This window comes from Ambystoma mexicanum, chromosome 7q, assembly GCF_040938575.1.
Source record: "Ambystoma mexicanum isolate Mex_15411 chromosome 7q, UKY_AmexF1_1, whole genome shotgun sequence".
Lineage (NCBI taxonomy): Eukaryota > Metazoa > Chordata > Amphibia > Caudata > Ambystomatidae > Ambystoma > Ambystoma mexicanum.
In genome coordinates, this window is record NC_090941.1 from 1,023,663,000 (window position 1) to 1,023,682,379 (window position 19,380).

A 19,380-nucleotide genomic window follows, 5' to 3' on the forward strand; every position below is an offset into this window, starting at 1 on the left:
ACCTGTTTTTCACTTTGTTTTGTCTCTGGTATAGGTTGTCCCACTTTGTTACACCCTCAAACTGGCTCACCACATCACCTCTGTGCTATTGTACATGAACCCTTTGTGGAATGCCTACACCATCCATAAATGTGTTATTGTAAGTCATTTCTGCTCGATAATGATATCCATGTTCTTCAAATAAATACAAAAATATAAATTTACTTTTTACCAATGCGTCTCATTTACTGCAAATATGTTTTATACATTCCTATGTGCCATTTTCATACCTTATTCGCTAATACTACTTTAGTATCATTTGTCATTGAAAGCTGAACTCCTATAACCAAATTCACCATCTCAAATGAGTACAAACAGATCCCCTTTCTTAATATCAGTGCACCAGTGAGTAACAAAACAAGTTTGCCTCTAAGGCACTTCATTTGAAAGACCGATTTCTCATGGAGACTATAGCTCATCTTCCTGTCCCATCTCCTGCGTTTAGAATCAGTCAGCACGCAAACGTTCACCTCCTGCCAGGGTTTGGGCAGGCGAGCAGCGACATCCACCACAGAGGTGAGTTTTTATTAGTGAGTGGAACGGTAGTAGTGTTCCACTACTTTTATTTTTGTTCTGTTTACCATTCCCCTACTTTTTACGACCATGCTCACCATTCTATACAGAGGATGTGTATTCATGTCCCTGTGCAAGTGCCTAGTTGTAATGGGAGCCTTAGTTACTAGTCCCTTATACTATTGCATTGCTCTGGCTGCAAGGCCTTGTCACGTGCTGCCCTAGGCTTCCACCTACTTTCTTTCTTCCCTGCCGAGACCACAGTTCCACTACTTGTTTTGGTGCTCTTCTCTAGTACCACTGGTGTTTATGGTTTCGCAGTCTAGCACCTGATCTGCTGTACAGTTGTTCCCCCCCCCAGGCAGGGTGGGCTGTTGGCATTTACCTGCACCTTGCTTTGCAGCAGCTCTTTGGGGACTCATGCTGTGCGCCGCGGTGCAGCTCCCACCGCAGAAGGCGCGCGGCATGCGCCCGCAGGGACAGGCATTCCCTCTGCAGAAGAGGCGGTGGCGCAGGGAGCACGGGACGGGTGTGTGTGTGGAGCTCGCCCAGGGCTTTGCCGTGTGTGGCATTCAGACGATGCAAGAGCCTTTTGTGTCCATGTGCTGTGCGCTCGGTGGAAGCTGCCATAGACACTCGGGGGTGGCGGGCACCTCATTCATGGATAGAAGGGGTGGTGGCACCCCAGGCTATGACACTAGACGTCACTACTTCCTGCATTTTCCCTGTGGTTTAAGGTGACTGGCTCACGTGACCGGGACGGCCAATGGCTCAGGGGTGAGAGATTGTGGGCGGCTGCAGGAATGCACCCGAGAGCTGTCAGTTATGCATCTTTGCAATGTAAAGATTTGCATATGCAAAGCACCAGGCAAGACACTTCCAGTGAGAAATGGCCCTAGGTGACATGTGCAGGAGTGCAGCCAGGAAATACCGTGCACAGCAATACTGACACCAAACATTATAACAATATGAATGACGTTACACGACAGCAGCTTGGCACCTGAAAAAACAACGGGATAACTATATTAGGAAAACTACCCTGCCATATGTTATATGGATTTTGCAGGTCAGCAAGGACTTGTGTGACCAAATAGAGCTGTGGTTTCCAAACGCGTGTATGCCGAGTCCCCATTAGTAACAATGTCCCCAATTCCAGAACTGCTCATATTTCCTATTAACAGCAGTCAACGTCGTACCTTTTGAAAAATACTTTCGCACTGCCGCCCACACCCTACAAATTGACTGTGCCCCCTACGATGCACAGGAGTCAGGACCACAGATTGAAGACCACTGAAATAGAAGAAGTCCCATAGCCGAGTTCCTCTTTAATGTCGCTGAACTCCAGGCGCCTGCAATGCCCTTTTTGCAGAATAAGGGGCATTGTATTAGTTATAATGCATAGTCACAAAGGCATCCCCTTCACTGCAGGGTCTCGTACTTGCGCTAATGCAATATATCTTCTAATTTTTCATTTTTGGAATAAAAATGCATTTCCTTAACAATAAGGGTTGTGTTTGTAATGTGTTGCAAACAAATACTGTAAGGTGATTTATTAAAGAGCGGTTCTTCGAGGGATGGCTCATTCTTTAAAGGTTATTGCTAAACAGTTCCACCCATGAGATCTACCAACAGCAGTAGCTGTGCTCTACAACAGCAGCCCCAATGGCCACTGAAACCCCCCAACATGGACTTGCTAATGTAAGTGCGTATGGTGACAACCAGGTTCATCTTCCGTCGCCGAGAGGGCGCCGGCCGGGGACAGACCGAGGACGCAGACTGATCCATGGACAACAGCAGATGCACCAAAACTGGTTCTGCCTAGATGGGCCAAAGATGGAAATCCTGACTACGCCCCTTCCACTGGCCAAATTATTGGGGAGCATCCAAAGATCCACAATCTACGGGTACGGTTTGATGGGGCCTTTCCCTTAACCCTGCAAGTAAACCGTCACTCCATGCACTCCATCGCCTGTGGCAACTAGCCAGGATCACTAGCCAGGATCCCTCTCCCTATATAGCTTAAACAGAACACAGACCTGATCCTGGCTACAGCAGCCTCACACATTAACTGGGGAACTGCTTTAATTATAATATTTTATTATAAGGCGCTTAATACCTGAGAACCAGTTTCTACACACAGGGACACCAGCCAAGTATATCCTGAGGCTCCTGAGAGACCAAAACCACACATTAGGGCTCGACCAAGTCTACAGTTGTTTTACCATATTACACCTATAAATCTATTGCACCTCAAGTCTGTTGCGCGCTACTTTATGCGCACGTATTGCATGATTCAAACACATGCTGACAATTACGCCTTTATGCCCATGTATGCCATTGCCAAATGCTCCCACACTGTAACGTGATCATAGTGCTCACTTATGTCTTTTTAGGTCAGTTATCACATGCTAGCGATTACGCATACAACACTGCTGCTAGCTAAGACCTTAACCAACTGAGAGCCTAGCCATTTTGAGTATTTACCTCCGTGCATTGTTTGCTGTTCTTGGCCAACTGTGAGCCTAGCCATTTTGAATATTTACCTCCCTGCATAGTTTGCTGTACTAGTGACTACGCATAGAACACGGCTGCTAGCTAAGACCTTAGCCAACTGAGAGCCTAGCTATCATTGAATACCTACCTCCATGTATTCCTCCCCTGAATCCTCTACAGACCACGATTACGTGTTGAATACCCGCCTTTCTTGAATAAACACTTGGCCCATGTTCACAACCTGCATTTGAATTACTGGAAAACCTTCACTCGCAGCCACACTCCGACTCATTGATAAACATGCCAGGCCAAAGTATTACTTACCTCAGTTTCGTTGCCTTACTACTCCTTGCCACCAGTCTCTCAGACCACCTCAACAGGACTACATTAGAGGAGTCCAGACTAGACCCACACAACCTGATGAATATGGTTCCTAATACCTGTAGCCCGGCCCCCTCTAAACACTCCCTGTGCATGTCTTCAGGAGACTACACCATGGCCCCATGTACTACGATCAATAGAAATCTCAAATTGCATGCCAGACCTCCTAAACTGTACGAACCTCTGACCAGATCCCTACCACCTACAAATAAGAAAACAAACTGTCACTGCAGTATGGTCACTAACACTACCAACCGGCCCAATTCCCCATCCGTTCTCTGTGCTATGGTTAATCAGACTAGTACACCCCTTACCAAGCCTATGGTGCCTAGTTCCCATACTCCACGCTCGACTCCAGCTAATATAGAAGATCACCCCTTAAAGGAGCTCTTCTTAACGCGAGATCCCTCGTGGCACATGCCATTGACATACCTATACAAGAGTCCTGGCTACACAATGCTGCAGGACCTGCACTTATGCTAGTCATCCCAGAAGGTTACACCATTTCCAGACAAGATAGAGATGGAACCCGAGGCAGTGGAATAGCCATCATATCTAGAGAGTCTATCAATGAGACTAGCCCCTCACCAAACTATGCAATCATGTGAAATCCTCTCTGTCAAACTCACGTTAAACAACTCCCAATCACTTACTATGCATGTAATATACAGACCCCTGGCCCCCTTGGAACGTATGAGGAGGACCTGCATAATATACTTGCCAATAACCTCAAACCTACCTCCCAACTACTGTTGCTAGGCAACTTTAATTTAGGTTTTAATGATCCAGCAGATAAACATGCCCAGGAAATTGCCAACTCCCTTAATGCTCCGACTATCGCAAAAAGTAAACAAACCTAACCACATTAAGGGTAGAACCCTGGACTGGGTAGCCAATTACAATTGCACAGCCATCATTACTTCCATCTCCCCTCTATCATGGACCGACCACTCCCTTGTGTCCAACACTATCAACCACCAGACCACGACTCATGGTCTCACAAAAAGTGCCACCTTGTCTAACTAGAAATAAAAAGAATATCACAGTGGACAACGTGATTCCTGATATTCAACCTATCCTAAATTCTCTGCCCGATAATCTTAACCCAAGCCAAATCCAACTCAAGTATGAAAGAATTATTTACCATACTAAAAGAATTGGAGTCCCTGATCGCGACACCAGACATATGCAACAGAAAATAAGACCTGGTGCTCAGAGATTCAACAAGCTCTAACTAACAAAATAAACACCTTACAAAATTAAATAAAAACTAAGAAAGACGCTCTGAACTTACCACAGCCGGACAATTTCTCCCACCTAGTGACGTGACTACTGATCAGAACAATAGTTTCCGTTTCACCAAAACATCTGTTCTAGAGGTAGAAGAAAATATCTTATCACTCAAACCAGCTAACTGTAAAGGAGATGTCTGCCCAGCACACATTATAAAAGATGCGGCCAGAGACCTTTCTCCATTTGTCTTTAAACTGATCAACGCTTCATTGAATGCGACGCCATTCTGTCTGGCCCAGCAGTCATTTTAGCCTGCACTGCGGCACATGCCTGCTAGGTAGTGACTGTAGTACTCGTACCAGTCTCCGCCTGCACGCTTGAATGCAAAGGCTCAGACCTTCCCTGCACCTCAGGTAGGAACCTGGGAGGCAGAGGGCCCTTGGCCATGACGGCAGTAGTGCTGGTACTGCATTTAGGCACCACCTTGGGATCGAGCCTGGTAGAGCAGAGCCCCCTGGGGAGATCCCTGGTACTAGAGCTATGCGGCCCTTCAGCAGTGGGACCCCTTGACCGGTAGGTTCTGGAGCCTCATTCCCTTTGCAGGTTTTAGGAGTCACTCTTGAGGGGTGCCAAGGAGAACAGGGCACCTGCCTTTGGCCTGGTCTTCCTCCTGACGTACTCCTTGTGGTTGTCTGGTGGTGATCTTGAGAACAGCTCCCTCCACCTGGCCAAGGGGTTCTTCAACGAACACAGTCAGCGCGTCGCACGCCGAGCAGCCGTCCCAGCCGTGGTCTGGACCAAGGCACCGGAGGCAGAGAGCATGTGGATCCGATGTGGGGAAAGAACCCACGCAGGCCAGACACCATCTGAATCCCGCCGCCGTCGACATGCGCCGGGGAGAAGCATGGCACCAGAGGACAGAGTGCCTTTATTCTAAAGAATGGACTATGGAAAAAAGGGAAAAAATATCCTGGGGAAGTGCGAATGGCATTACGAGGCTTGAGACCCCACCCAGGAGCGCTGGTGAAATCGGTCCGCTCCCGCCGACATGGAATAGAGGACTGGGGAGTGGTGCCAATGGGTGGAGTCAAGGGAGCTCATGCTCGCCGGGCCGTGCCCTGCCCCACGTGCATCTAAATTTAAAGGGGAAGACAATTGTTTCTGGTGAAAAAGGTTCTCTTTCCTGTCCCTAGCGAGGGACGAACCATACAGTATGGAGGAAAGGTGACGGCACGTAGGAGTATATTATGTACATTGTGTTTATTTATACTAAAACTGTGCATGCATTACCCCCTGATATATGGGGCCCTTATTTACAATACTTGTTGTCTACACCAAGAGAAGAGTCCTCCACTGATCATGGAGACATTATCTCTGGACGTGCTCTGTGCTTCTCACCAAGACCCTTTACTGTACTACAGACCCTTTCTAATTGTACAGCATACCCTTGGGCCACTTGGGTGTCATTGTTGAATGTTGCATGTAAAATCAATAAACAAATTATTAAAATAAACTGCACCTCTGATCAATAATATAATGAGTGTGTGATGTCAAGAGAGTATGGGAACCCCTTGCAGCCTGGAGTGGGAGCCCTACCAGTGAAGAATCAAGAGCCAATCCTACCCCACATGTGGACACTGGCAGTTGGGAGGGTCCCAATGCATGTCCCCTCCCCATGTGCCAGTTTGTTCATGTGCCATTCCCATTTGCATTCGCCCCATGCCTAGGGCTTAAAAAGCTGTCCAAGCGCTTTCTGTTCTTTCCAGAAACACTGCAGTCGTCACGGGAGAAGAGCACCTTGCAAGATAAGAAAGCAGCAGTGCTCCATACCAAGGAATTTGCAAACCCTACAAGAAAGAGTCACTGCAGAAAGAACCGGAGGCCCTGTCCCTCCCAGAGTCTGGAGTGAGCAGCATACAAAAGCCACCAGAGGGAAGCAAACTCAGATCTAGGAACTGGAGCACCAATGCTGTTGTTTCCAAAGCTGCACACTGCACACCAGCCTCAGACCGGCGGGAATGAGACCAGATTGGGCCTCTGAGAACACCAGGGACAAAAACCCTGCAAAAAGGAACTGGACTTACCTTTGGGGAATCCAGGCCAGACCCCACTAACACCAACTGGAGCATAAGACAAGCCGCCTTTGTTGTTTCACAGCAGCCTTGTGAGGAGAAAGGGAGTGGTCCTATACAAAGGTCGTTTGAATGTTGAATGTTTGAACATCTCCTGGGCCCGGAATCCAGGGACATGATGCCAACCAGAGGATAGTGAGGGGGTTAAAAGAGACCCCAGTAAGTTGTGAGTTGTTTTAGTGAGGTCACAGGGGGAGGAGGTGACAGACCAAGATACCAGCAGGAGGAAGAATGGTGGAGCAGAGTGTGGAGGGGATGTTTGCACTGGGCTTGCCAGTGATTAGTGAGTGCAATTGGTACTGCGTGCGAGTGTGCGTGCAAGGTTGCAAACTACTTAGGAAAGAGAGTTAATGTGAGGTGCTTGTCTAAGTGAAAGGAGGAGAGGGAGCACCCTAGGTAGGGCCCTGAAAGATCAAATAAAAAACACAATTTCTCTGAGTGTCAGTATTTCTTGAGCCATATGTGACAGGCCCCTATGAGTTTGGTGGCCTGGCAATGTCAAAAGATAAGCCGTACCTGGTTATGGTATAGTGACTGATGAGTACATCATTATTAAAATCGACCCCGATTCAATATCATGCACTGGTCAACCACGTGAGCTCAACACAATGCATTTTCATGGCTAGCCTGTCTGTCTCCACTGCCCCAAGTGGGACAATAGCCAGGATGCTGCCTTCCTTTGATTCCCAGTGGATGAAAGGCAACATCTATGCTCAGGGCGCAGGAGCTCTCACCAACAGATCTCCTGAGTACAATGCTTCAAGGGGGCAGTATCATAACAATGGTCAGCCTCACACCAGTATGGTGCACACCAAAGGGCATTTGAAGTCAGCAGGCATGGGAAAGGTGCAACGTTAGATTAGCTAGAGAGAAAAGGTGGCATGAGAAGAGGTTTCAGCATTTTGGTTTTCTGTTAAGACTCACCCCTCCATTTCCTGCAGGACAAGGCACTCTTGATATGATGTCAGAAGACAAGGGTCACTAGTTACAGCAATAGGCATTGGGCCCCTTACACAGCAGGCTTGCTTTTTTCCCAATAACATGTAACATTTTGCCTTTAAAAGGAAGGGTCTCCCACTCCTTCCTTGGATTCAACTTTGGAAGAATACACTTTGGGACCTCTGTTAGTGCAGTTGATTCCAAAGACCTCTGCCACAGAAGGGGAGGCAGAAGGTATTAAGGCAGAGGAGAGCGCTGCTGTTTAACCATCCCCATGGAACCTTGGAGTGAACTGCAGTTGACCACTGCCTGCCACTCTGCCAACTCAACTGGAACCATGCTTCTCAATGGAGGTGAAGGAACGCCTGTAGGTGACAGCCAAACTCTCCCTACTGGGGGTGCAGAGCAAGAACGACTCCCCTTACTCTAAAGGCCATGGATTAGGACAGCAACCTGAGAAGTCCGAAACAGCCTGGAATCCTGTTTCACGGCTTCGAGCAGCCTTTAAACTCCTTTGACCGTGCTCAACATTTTGAGACGTCACAGTACCCCCAGTGCTTTAGGCACACTTTGCATCTTTGAAACGGTTAAACGCCGTCTCGCATTAGTAGCAATCCCCATCACCCGACTCAAATGTTGGCTCACTGCTGTGGAACTACCCTACTTCCTGCATCTTTGAGCACTGCTTCAATCCCATAGGACCTCAACTCAACCTGACCACCAATTCAAACCTCTAGAAGACTGATTGAGCTCGATTGAGCATAACCATAGTCTTGACCCAACCCAATTGCTGACTCAAACCTGTGGAACCCATCGAACCAAATCCTCTCAAACACCGACTTAAACAGCACAGATCCCCTCTAAATGCAGATGTGCTGCTGGATCAACGAGACTCGCGTTGACGCAAAACTAATCCGAACGCAAGGAAAGTGCAGAGAAGATCAGTTTGATGCCATCTAACCACCCAAGACAAAGAAAGAGGTACTGTCAGGAGGCCCTGCTCCACCTCTGGGACCACAGCGATTTGTAAGCCTCTTTTCCCACCTTTTCTTGAAAGACACATGCTTTAAAACAGAACATTCAGCAATTGCTTGCCCAGCCACTCCTGTGTCATTCTGTACAAGTTCTGCATGTTCTGTGTTCTCTCCACAGAGGTGGGTTTTTGTTTGTCTTTTAAAAATAGTGTGTTGCATTTTTGATTGAAGTATGTAAATGTTTATAGAACATTGATAGGACATTCTTTTATCTTGGAGTGCTCTGTACTATTGCTGTCTGGGTTGCCACGGTTGCTGTTTGGGTTGCCACTTATCAGCACCCCTGCACTCCCTCATGAGAGTATTTACTGCCCTCGGTCTATGTTACCACAAAATACAAAGTGAGTATACCCGTCGTGCTGTGTCTGTTTTACCTTTATGAATGGTATCACTGCTGGTTTAATAAAAGTGAGCAGCGGGGTAGGTGGTTTACCCGCAGCTCATTCCTGTACTCCTACAGAGCAAGCAAAGTTTTCTTCTCCTTTCCCTCCTTAATTTGAGCTATCCTATTGCATATCACACTGCCTCCCTGTTAAGTCACTGGAGGCTGTTCCAATTCCTGATGTTCAACTCCTCAAAAATGAAGTAATATTTCTATTCCCATCTAATGCCACACCCCTTATCGCTCCTACCATAGCCTCTCACTTGACCGCTGTCTCGCATTGCTCAAACTGTGGGGTCCTGCTTGCACTCTTAACTTAAACGCCAACACTTTATCACCACCACTGCTTTCACTGCTAGGCCTAACATCTGGAAAATCTATCCCCTTATCACCTCTGACTCTGAAAACACTGGCCTGCACTCAACCGATTAGACTACTGGTTCAATGTATTCTCCCACTTCCCTTCTATTCTTTCTCCCCACTAAATAAAGTGCTAAACCACGATACCTGCACCAAATACAACCTCCCAGATAGCAACTCCCACCAATGACCCACTAAGTAGTTGTCACTGCTGTACAGATGCACACATAGTGTGTTGTAAAGCCTGTCGGTCTATGCTGTTCCTAATTGCTGGCTCCAACACTCAGTCTGGGTAGCAACCACTGCAACTTGACCCAGTAATGTAGCTGTTCCTGCCTCCAATAAGACTTCATGCACCGTGCTTCAGATCAAAGCACATTGGTTCTTGAATAAACAAAGAATCACAGATTAGGTTGACAACCATGGCAAACAGACACTGCTGATAGGGATGCCTAGCAGTGGTGAATTTCCAAATAACCTTATAGGAGGGTTTGCCCTAAAATGCAAAAATCAAAAAAGAGCCAGTAATTGCTGTGAGGGGGGTTTGTAGTATATATTTGGGTGATGAGGTTTGTGCTTCAACCAGAAGGACTGCACAGAGTGCAAACAGGCAGCAGGGACCTATAAAAAGGTTGCAGTAATTAATTAGGTAGTGATAGATTGGGTGTTTAGGAGGGCCGGGTCTGGGGCAAGTGACAGATCCACACTACATTACAGTATTCATACAGACGTTACATGATTACAGATTTACATTTTTACATCTGGTTTGGATGGATCAGGGATCCTGTGGGGGGAAGGGCACGAGTGAAGGGTAGAGCACACCATTATGAATAGGTGGCACCTAATAGGTAGTAGATCCACAGACTTTACTCCCTTGAAATAAGAGCATCCCAGTAGTAAGGGACCAGTAGAGCAACGGAGCGGAGGAAGGAAAGCACACAGAAAGAGACAACAGAAAGGCTGTTGAAGGATTGAGATCTGAGAGGGTGAGCTGGCGATTGGCTAGAGATGGACTCACCCACGTATCTAGCTCTAAAAGAGCGGAAAGGGAGAGATTCTGCATCAAGAGCTGCTCAGCGTGCTGACACTAGGTTAAGGAGGGAGAAGACCTAGATAGGGTGTGTGGCGAAGTGAAGTATTTTATTGAGAGGAGCGAACGATAGAGGGAGTCCTATCCTGTTTACCGAGTACCAGGGTGGAGATATTATAAGTTACTCACCGTAGTGACCAACATACTCTTTTAGTCCTTAGTCCCCTTTCCTCTATACTGCATGGGCATCCCTTCCAAGGGAAGGGAGACGGAACCTTTTTCACCAGAAAAAACCTTCCCCTTTAAATTTAGAGGCGCGCAGGGGTGCGGCCCTGGGAGCATGCGCTGCCCCGACTCTGCCCTCCGGCGCCACACTTCAGTCCCCACAGACGCGTCGACAATAGATTAACATTGCCTAATGACACCAGTTTTATTGGGGGGGTGTGGGGGGGGTGGAGGAAAGGGGACTAAGGACTAAGAGTACATTTGTCACTACGCTGAGTAACTTATTACTCTTACGTCCCGTCCCCTTTCTTCATACTGCATGGGCGATTACAACGGAGTGTAGCCACAAGGGTGGCGGAAAGGGAGAGATCTTCATACTGCATGGGCGATTACAACGGAGTGTAGCCACAAGGGTGGAGTGGAGACCCTCCTTAAGCAAATAGGCTTCTAAGAACCGCCTGTCCGAAAGCTGCGTCTGATCTAGAGCCGGCATCCAAACATTAGTGCTTGCAGAAAGCCGAAGAGTGGCCCACGTGGCCGCCCTGCTTATGACTTGTCAGGGGACATGCCGCTGGAATGCGATGGCTGTTGCCTTTGCTCTGACCGCGTGGGCATGCATGTTGGTCGGCAGTGGCTTATGCTGCCCCTCGTAAGCTTCTTTGATGACTGAGACCATCCAACGGGATATGGAGGCCCGATATCCCGATCCACCGAAGGTGACGAAAAAAAGTGCATCCGACATGCGGAAGCCCTTGATCCTGTCCAAGTAGAATTTCAGGGCACATCTGACATCCAGGCAGTGCAGAACTCTGTAACTCATTTTTTAGCGCAGCAAAAAACGTAGGCAGCACTATCTCTTCGTTCATATGGAACGTGGAAGGCACCTTAGGTAGTAATGCTGGGTGCGTCTGCAGGGCTACCTTATCTCTGTGAAACGTAGTATAGGGCTCTGAGGCGACTCGCGCCTGGATTTCGCTTATCCTGCAAGGCGAGGTGAGGCAGACTAACAAGGCCGTCTTAATGGGGACCAGCCTGATGTCCGCGAATGCCATTGGCTCAAATGGTTTGTGAGCCAGGGCACCCATAATGAGGTCCCACACAGGGTGTGGCCTCTTGATGGACGGGTAGAGTCTGGCGAGCCCCGTTAGATGCTTCTTGACAAATCGGGTTGGAAGAGGAGAAGACCTCCTCCTCTGAGTTTCTGTAGGCCCCAATGGCTGCCAAGTATGTGCAGCAAGAGTCTACCTGCAAACCCGAGTGGGCGAGGTGCGCCGAGAAGGAGAGCACGCAGTCCAAAGTACATGCACTGGGGTTGATATCCTTAGAGTCTGCCCAGTGGCAGAACCTGTCCACTTGCTCTTATACTTGGCCCTGGTAGTTTTGCTCCTGGTGCCCTGTATGATTACATGAGACAGGCTGAGGTGCCCTAGTGTGACCTGCTCAGTAACCACCCTGTGAGGGCTAGTTTCTGTGGTGCGGGGGTTAATGACCCTGTCCCCCAGCAGCGCCAGAAGATGTGCTGGGCCCGTCGGAAGGTGAATGGGAGGTCTCTCTGAGAGGCTGAGCAGCTCAGAGAACCATGGCCTGGCAGGCCACCATGGAGCTCTCACAACGACGCTGAGCTGGCGAGACTCCTTGATCTTGCATATCACCCTGTATATCAGCAGTGTGAGTGGGAAGGCGTATGCTGTAATGCCGTTCCACTGAACCTGAAAGGCGTTGCCCAGGGAGCCGAGCCCTGGACCTGCCAGGAGGCGAACTGTTGGCACTTCCTTTTGTGCTAGGAGGCAAAGAAGTCCACCCGGGGTTGTCCCATCTGCTGAAGATCTCCTGCAGAACAAGGTTGTTTAGCTGCCACTCGTAATTGTCCGCTCCCAGTATGCTGAGCCGGTCTGCCTCCAGGTTGGATTCCCCTGGAAGGTGGATGCCCCGAGATAGATGTTGTTCTCCAAGACCCATTTCCACATGCCGACTGCTGGTCTGCAAAGTGGAGGGGACCTGGTTCCTCCCTGCTTGTGGACACAGAACATGCTGGTCAAGTGGTCTGTCTGAATGAGGATGACCTTGCCCTCGATCATCGGAAGGAAGGCTGAGTGCTAGCCAGATAGTCCTCAGTTCCAGCCAATTGATGTGGTACTCCTGCTCCTGCCGGGTCCTGGTGCCATGGTCGCAGTGGTTGTCCAGGGTGGCCCCCCATCCCCCGGGAGAGGAGTCTGTAGTGATGGTGACCTGCGGGGTAGGTTGCCGGAAGGGCTTGCCCGTCCGCAGGCTGCAGTCCCTGGACCACCATGTGAGGTCCAGGTGAAGAGAAGGAGGAACGATAATCAACTCCGCCTGAGAGCCCTGTTCCTGGTTCCATGAAGCAGCAAAGTGCAGGTGCATCTTCCTCATCCTGAGTCTCGTGTTGGTGACCGCCAATAGGACCACTGCCATGAGACTCAGGAGGTGTTGGTACCACCAAGCCGATGCCACTTCTCTGCTGAGGAAGTGCGCAGTGGCCCGCTTGATGGCTGTGATTTTGTCTTCCGTGGGAAAGACTCTCTTGGAGCCTGTGTCCCAGATGAGGCCCAAGAAGTTCATAGTCTGCATAGGCTGCAGCTGCGACTTCTTGAGATTGAGCGAAAAGCCCAGATCGTGAAGTGTGTTCATGAGCGCATGAGAGGTGTGGTGCACCTCTTCCGGAGATGAAGCCCTGACAAGCCAGTCGTCTAGGTACGAATAGATGTGGTGTCCCTGAGCCCTGAGGAGGGGCGCCACTGTATTCATTAGCCTGGTAAAGACCCTGGGGGCCGAGTTGTATTGGGAATGGTAGCCTATGATCCTGAATCGTAGAAAAGAATGATGAGGCTGCCAAATCGGGACATGTACGTACGCATCCTTCAGATCCCATCAGCACAGCCAGTCTCCCTTGCACAATGTCTCTGCTATCAGAGCTGGCATAACCAGAGATTGAGGATGGAAAGGTCCAGCACAACTCTCAGGCCAGCCTGGTTCTTTTTCTGAATGGCAAAAATCCTGGAGTAAAAGCCCAAGCCTTGCTTGGAGCCTGGGACTTCCTCCACTGCCTGGATCTCGACGAGCGACCAGATCTCTGCCAAAGAGAGTTGCTGTCCCAACCTGTGGGAGTGGAGGGGAAGAGGGAGGAGAGGCTGGGATGGGGAGGCGGTACCCTGCGGATACTACAGAGATGGTGCCAGAACTGTGCATGGAGAGCAAGTCTGCCCCCCACTGGAGACACGTGGACCCGGAGGGGCGTGTCATGCCTTCTTTCCCTCCGAGGCTGTTGCAGAGGAGGGGGATTGGAAAACCTCTCCCCCTGCCCCTTTTTGTTGTTTGTGTCAATGTTGGGTCGGCGAATGGTGAGGCTGCCTGGACCTCTGCTCATGGAAGACGCAGAAACCTCCGTACGTACGCCCCTTGTCCGAGCGCTGCTGTGACTGGGTGTAAGTTTTTGGTGTGGTCTTTGTAAGAATAAATAAAGACTTAGCCGTTTGAGAGCTCGTTTTCTTTTTGTCCAGCTCCTCATCCGTGGTGGAGTGAAAGAGGTCACCCCCTTCGAAAAGAAGGTCTAATATGCGTTCCTGGACATCCTGGTTGAATTGCGTACCACAAAGCCAGGCTGTTCTGCTCATGTCCGTGACAATGCAGATGGTCCAGCCAGAAGTGTCAATGTGGGCCACGTTGGATTCTATGATGTCTTCTGCCACTATCTTGGCCTCTGCCAGTCCCGCCTTGAATCGTGATTGGCTCTGCGCTGGAAGCTCTGGGAGGAAATCGGCAATTTCCTGCCAAAGCCTCTGGTTAACGGCTGCCAGCATTGCACCCGCGTTGGCTTGACGAAGATGCAGGGACGCGTTGGAATACAGCTTCTTCCCATATGCCTCAAAGATCTTTTCCTCCTTCCATAGCAGTGCTGCGGAGGAAGAGGCGGCGGACGACTGAGGCTTGGAGTATAGTGATGCCGCAGCAATGACTGAAGAGTGCGGCTGAGGGTGGCCGATAGCAAGAGTGTATCCCCCTGCATCTGCCTGTAGTTGGTGTCCAGGCATCGATTGACTGGCTGGACCGAGTGGGGCTTGAGCCAGCCCTTCTTGGCCAATGCAACAACATCCTTCTGCATCGGGATCCCCGTTCTGGCTGCAGGACGTACGTGAGGACTTTGGCGAGGACCCCATCTGATGGTGCTCGACCTCGCGTTGAGGAAGGCCCAAGTACTTTGCCAGCCCTGCTAGACGTTTGTGGAAGGCCTTGGCTGACGACAGTGTGTCCACCTGAGGGTTCGGTTGGTCCGGTGCCGGTGGAGGGGTACTGGGAGCCGAAGGCTGTGGTATGGAGACCGAAGCCGGAGGCTGCAGCGGAGGTGTGTACGGAACCGCATGCACTATCGGTTGGGGGGCCGGAGCGAGCGGCGGAGGCCGAACAGGGGTCAGGGGTGCCTGTACTGGGGCCTGCAGCGCCAGAGCCATTGACGAGAGCCCGTCCCTGATGATGACCCCATCCGACGAGATTTCATGGGCCTGAGAAACCTTTAGAAGAATCTGTCCTCACAGGCTGGAGGGGTGTAGGTAGGCGATACTGACGGGGTAACGGGCGGCTGCTGGAGCCGTTGCATACCCTGCCAATACGGACAGAGTGGAAACCTGCCTTGTGCAAAGGAAGGGTATGCTGGAGGCCACGTACCAGGTTGACACAAGTCCCACCTTGACACACGTTCCTCCACCTGCTCCCGGTCTTGGTGCAGTATCGGGCGGATGTCAGAAATGTCTGGCACAGCGGCCATTCTGTCGAGCTGCCTTCCACATGCCTCGTCGTGTTGCTTGCTTGGCTCACTGGGCCCAGCCCCGTCCAGGACTCTTGAGTGTGGATCATGAGGCCTGCCCTGTTCCTCAGGCCGAGTCCTGGGTAGGCGTTTCGCCCTCAGCAGATCTGCTGGTATAACTACGTAAAGGCGCCCCCCCCCCCTCGGACATGATTCCGTACTAAGGCGTGGCCCCTTTGGTAACAACCCAGTAAAAGAACCTTCCGGTCCCTCAACACCATCACCGGGAGGATTAACTGACCCCTCGGCCTGCTGGCCGGTAGCCGATTTAGCCTTGGTACTCGTGCTGGTATGAGGACCTGAGCGGTCCCTCCTGTGCGGGCGAGTCCATGGGAAGGAGTCTCCCTTGTGGGTGTGCTGGAATTGAGCGGCCCTACCTTGGGCTTGGATCGATGCTAGACAAAGTCCTTTAGTTCCTCTGGAGGCAATCTCTGGAAGAGCTCCCTGCACCTGGCTAGGATAGCATGGAAAGGGGACGGGATGTAAGAGTAAAGAGTTTTATCAGAGTTGTGGGTGAAGTTCACATGGATCTTCCCAATACTTAGAAGATTGATTCTGGGCACAGAGGTAGTGATGACATTATGTAGTTGGAGTTAACTGTCAGAAGATCCGAAGATTGCAAGCATTAGATAAAGGCATGAGGGTGCAAGGAGATGGCATGGGGTAAAAATGTTGGCATTGGAGGGCAGAAGAAAGATGATTTCAGACTCAAGTTTAGTAACTTGAAAACCCTGTGCCATACAATGCCAGATAGCGAGAGAGAGAGCTGGTGTTGCATTTAGAGATTCCATGGGTGAAGGAGGGAAGGAGAAGGCAATCTGGTAGCAGCACAGAAAAAAAAGGGTGATGGGAGAAGCCGAATGAGGAGATGAGTTTGCTGTGACAAGAGGTGTACAGAGTAAAGAGAGTGAACAAGGGAGTGGGTATAGGCTTGAATTTTGTGGACAACCCACAGGGAATGAGGTATGGAGAAGGGGATAGAGTTGCAGGGAATTTTTAAAGGGCAGTGTGATGAATCTGATGGCGTCATCACTACTTTCCCGGGAGCAGTTTTGCCCCATGTGGCCAGGGGACGGCAGCCGCTACCTAATCCTGACCCTGGGGTGACTATATGAGGGAAGATGACATGGGGAGGGAGGCAACTCGCGGGAGAGTCTCACAACAAAATCGGTTGAGACATGGTACTCCCCTTTTCCTTTTAAGGATGCCCCTGCTATTCCTCATACCTTAATGGCATGATGTCATAGTTCTCCTCATTACCCCTTAAAATCTACTAAAGACACTTCCTCAGACTCTACCTGTAAATTACCACAAACTGACTTTCCTTTTTCTAATGCTGGAAATACTGCCACGAGGAAGAGGAGGCGAGTACAGAAGTTCACGAAAGGCAGGGAAAAAACGCTGCGCTCTAGATGTTGCGAGCGCATATTGGCACGCGGGACATTTCCAAAGGGCAATCAGCTGATGAGCAGAACCTGCCTGGAGAACTCCTGTCTGCTCGGTGCTTACAGAGAAACTGCCAGGTAGAAGCAAGGTCCATGGAGCCAACCGGCTCATTAAAGGAACCGAGGGCGGCTAACTGTCTAGCCTGATAAGCAGCGGGAATGTCAGAGCAAGAAGGACTGCTTCCTGGCATGCAGCTATATCGAAGGGCAGCCTCCGCGCTACTGGAGCCCAGTGGATCATGCAGCAGACGAACGACAGCCACGAGGGGAATGGGATCCACATGGCAGAGGCAGTGAACCCAAAAGAAGCAAGCAGGATGCTGACAGGCCGCTGCCGGTTCACTGTGACAAAGCCAATTCCCACCACAGTAAGCAGAGGAGTCTGCTCAAGGGAAGGGGCACACCGGTGCATACCCACCATGGTAACAAAAGGAAACAGAAGTAAATTTATTTATTTTATTTATTTATTACATTTGTTATACGCCCAGACCCGGAGGTACCACGGCGTAGTTACAGACAATGGGAGAATGCAATCGTAGAAAGAACATAGAGGTATACAGGAGTAGCAATCAAAAAATATACAGTAATATGCAGGGTAGTCAGGAATAAATAAATAATATACAAAATATACAAAGCAGTCAGGTATAAGTAGTTACTAGGAGGGGGTAGGTAGGTTCTCTGGTTCAGTTAGAACTTGTTGAAGAGCCAAGTCTTCAGGAGGCTTTTGAATTTGGGGAATGAGGTTTCATTCATAATGTGGGAGGGTAGCGCATTCCAGTGTCTGGGGGCCAGTGTTTTGAAGCTACTGCCCCCTGCTTTCTCTCTTTTGTATCTGGGGGTTTCGAGGAGTACGTTTTTGTTGGACCTGAGGAGTCTGGGCTGGGGCTTCATCATGACAGTGTTGTTGAGGTATTTGGGCGCTTTGTTGGCCCTACATTTGTGGGTGATGCTCAGGGTTTTAAATAGAATTCTGGCTTGTATGGGGAGCCAGTGGTGGTCTCTTCTGGTGTTGGAGATATATTCAGATTTTTTGATGCCTAGAGCTGCTCTGAGGGCTTTGTTCTGCATGAGTTGAAGTTTGGCTATATTGGCTTTGGATGTGCCAAGGAATAGGATATTGCAATAGTCTAGCTTAGACAGTATGAGTGCTCTGGCTAGAGTGACACAGTTGTTGGTTGAGAGGAATTTACGGCTGAGGGAGATGAGTTTGGAGGTGTAGGAAGTGGACTAAGCAAATATGTTTATTTGTTTGGACATGGATAGTGTTGCATCTAAGTACACGGCAAGGGTCTTGACTTGTTTGAGAACAGGGATTATGGTTCCATCGATGGTGAATGATTTGAAAGCGGGCTCAAGGGTGTTGATTTTGCTGGAGGAGCCTAGTATGAGGAGCTCGGTTTTGTCGTCATTGAGACAGAGACTGTTGTTAGCCATCCAGTTTTGGATGAGTGAGTAGATTTGGTTAACCAGGAGGGAGTCTTGTTCGTGATTGCCTGAGAGGGGAATGAGGATTTGGGTATCATCGGCGAAATTAGTATAGATGACACCATGGCATCCAAGGCTGCAAATAATAGCTTGGTGTAGGCATTATACAAAGTAGGGGATAGGCAGGAGCCTTGCGGCACACCTGCAGGGACAGGCACTGGGTCTGCTGATTCTATGCCGATGGATACTCTGGAAGTCCTGTCAGCCAAGAAAGATTTGATCCAGTTGGTAGCGTTCTGTGCTAGGTTGAAATTGTTTGCTAGAGTGTTACAGAGTTTATCGTGATCAACCAGATCGAAGGCTGCTGAGAGGTCCAAGAGCATCAGCAGGCAGAGTTTACCTGCTTCTCTGGTGGCATCCATTTGGATCTTCAGATCAAGGAGGACTGTCTCTGTGCTATGGTTGGGACGGAATCCTGACTGGCGGTCTCCTAGTAAGTGATGTTGTTCCAAGTGGTTCTGGATTTGGCAGTAGGCTATTTTGTCGATTATTTTTAGGAGAAATGGGACCGTTGTAATGGGTCGGTAATTAGTGGGTATTGTTGGGTCCAGGGAAGTTTTTTTTAGAAGTGGTGTCACCCAAGCTTTTTTGATACTAGTGGGGACTGCGTTTGTGAGAAAAGAGGCGTTGATGAATTCAGTGATGATAGGTGTGAGAGTGGGGGCGCATAGTTTCACTAGATGGGCGGGGAATTGGTCTTCCTTGCAGTTGGAAGCCTTGAGTTTCATTATGGTGTCGAATACCTCTTTGTTAATCACTGGAGTGAATTGAAATGGGGGGCCAGTAGTGACATTTCATGTGGTCATTGATATAGTGGGTGGAGATTTGTCAGCTAGGAGTGTTTTTTTACTATCAATTTTGTTTTGTAGT

The 19,380-nt window shown here is 49.5% G+C and overlaps 1 protein-coding gene across 2 annotated transcripts in view; it reads right to left on the reverse strand.

Moving 5' to 3' along the window:
• The window catches only part of INPPL1 (inositol polyphosphate phosphatase like 1), a 1,017,870-nt gene that overhangs the window by 507,536 nt on the left and 490,954 nt on the right, over positions 1 to 19,380 (reverse strand). The window contains exon 1 of one of the 2 annotated variants that reach the window (XM_069640290.1): positions 938 to 1,265. The exons of the other annotated variant lie outside the window; for it this stretch is intronic. Within the exon in view, the coding sequence (XP_069496391.1) occupies positions 938 to 1,124 (187 nt within the window). The 5' untranslated portion in view covers positions 1,125 to 1,265. Of the gene's footprint in view, positions 1 to 937; positions 1,266 to 19,380 lie in introns of those variants that run through there. 2 annotated transcript variants of the gene reach the window in all.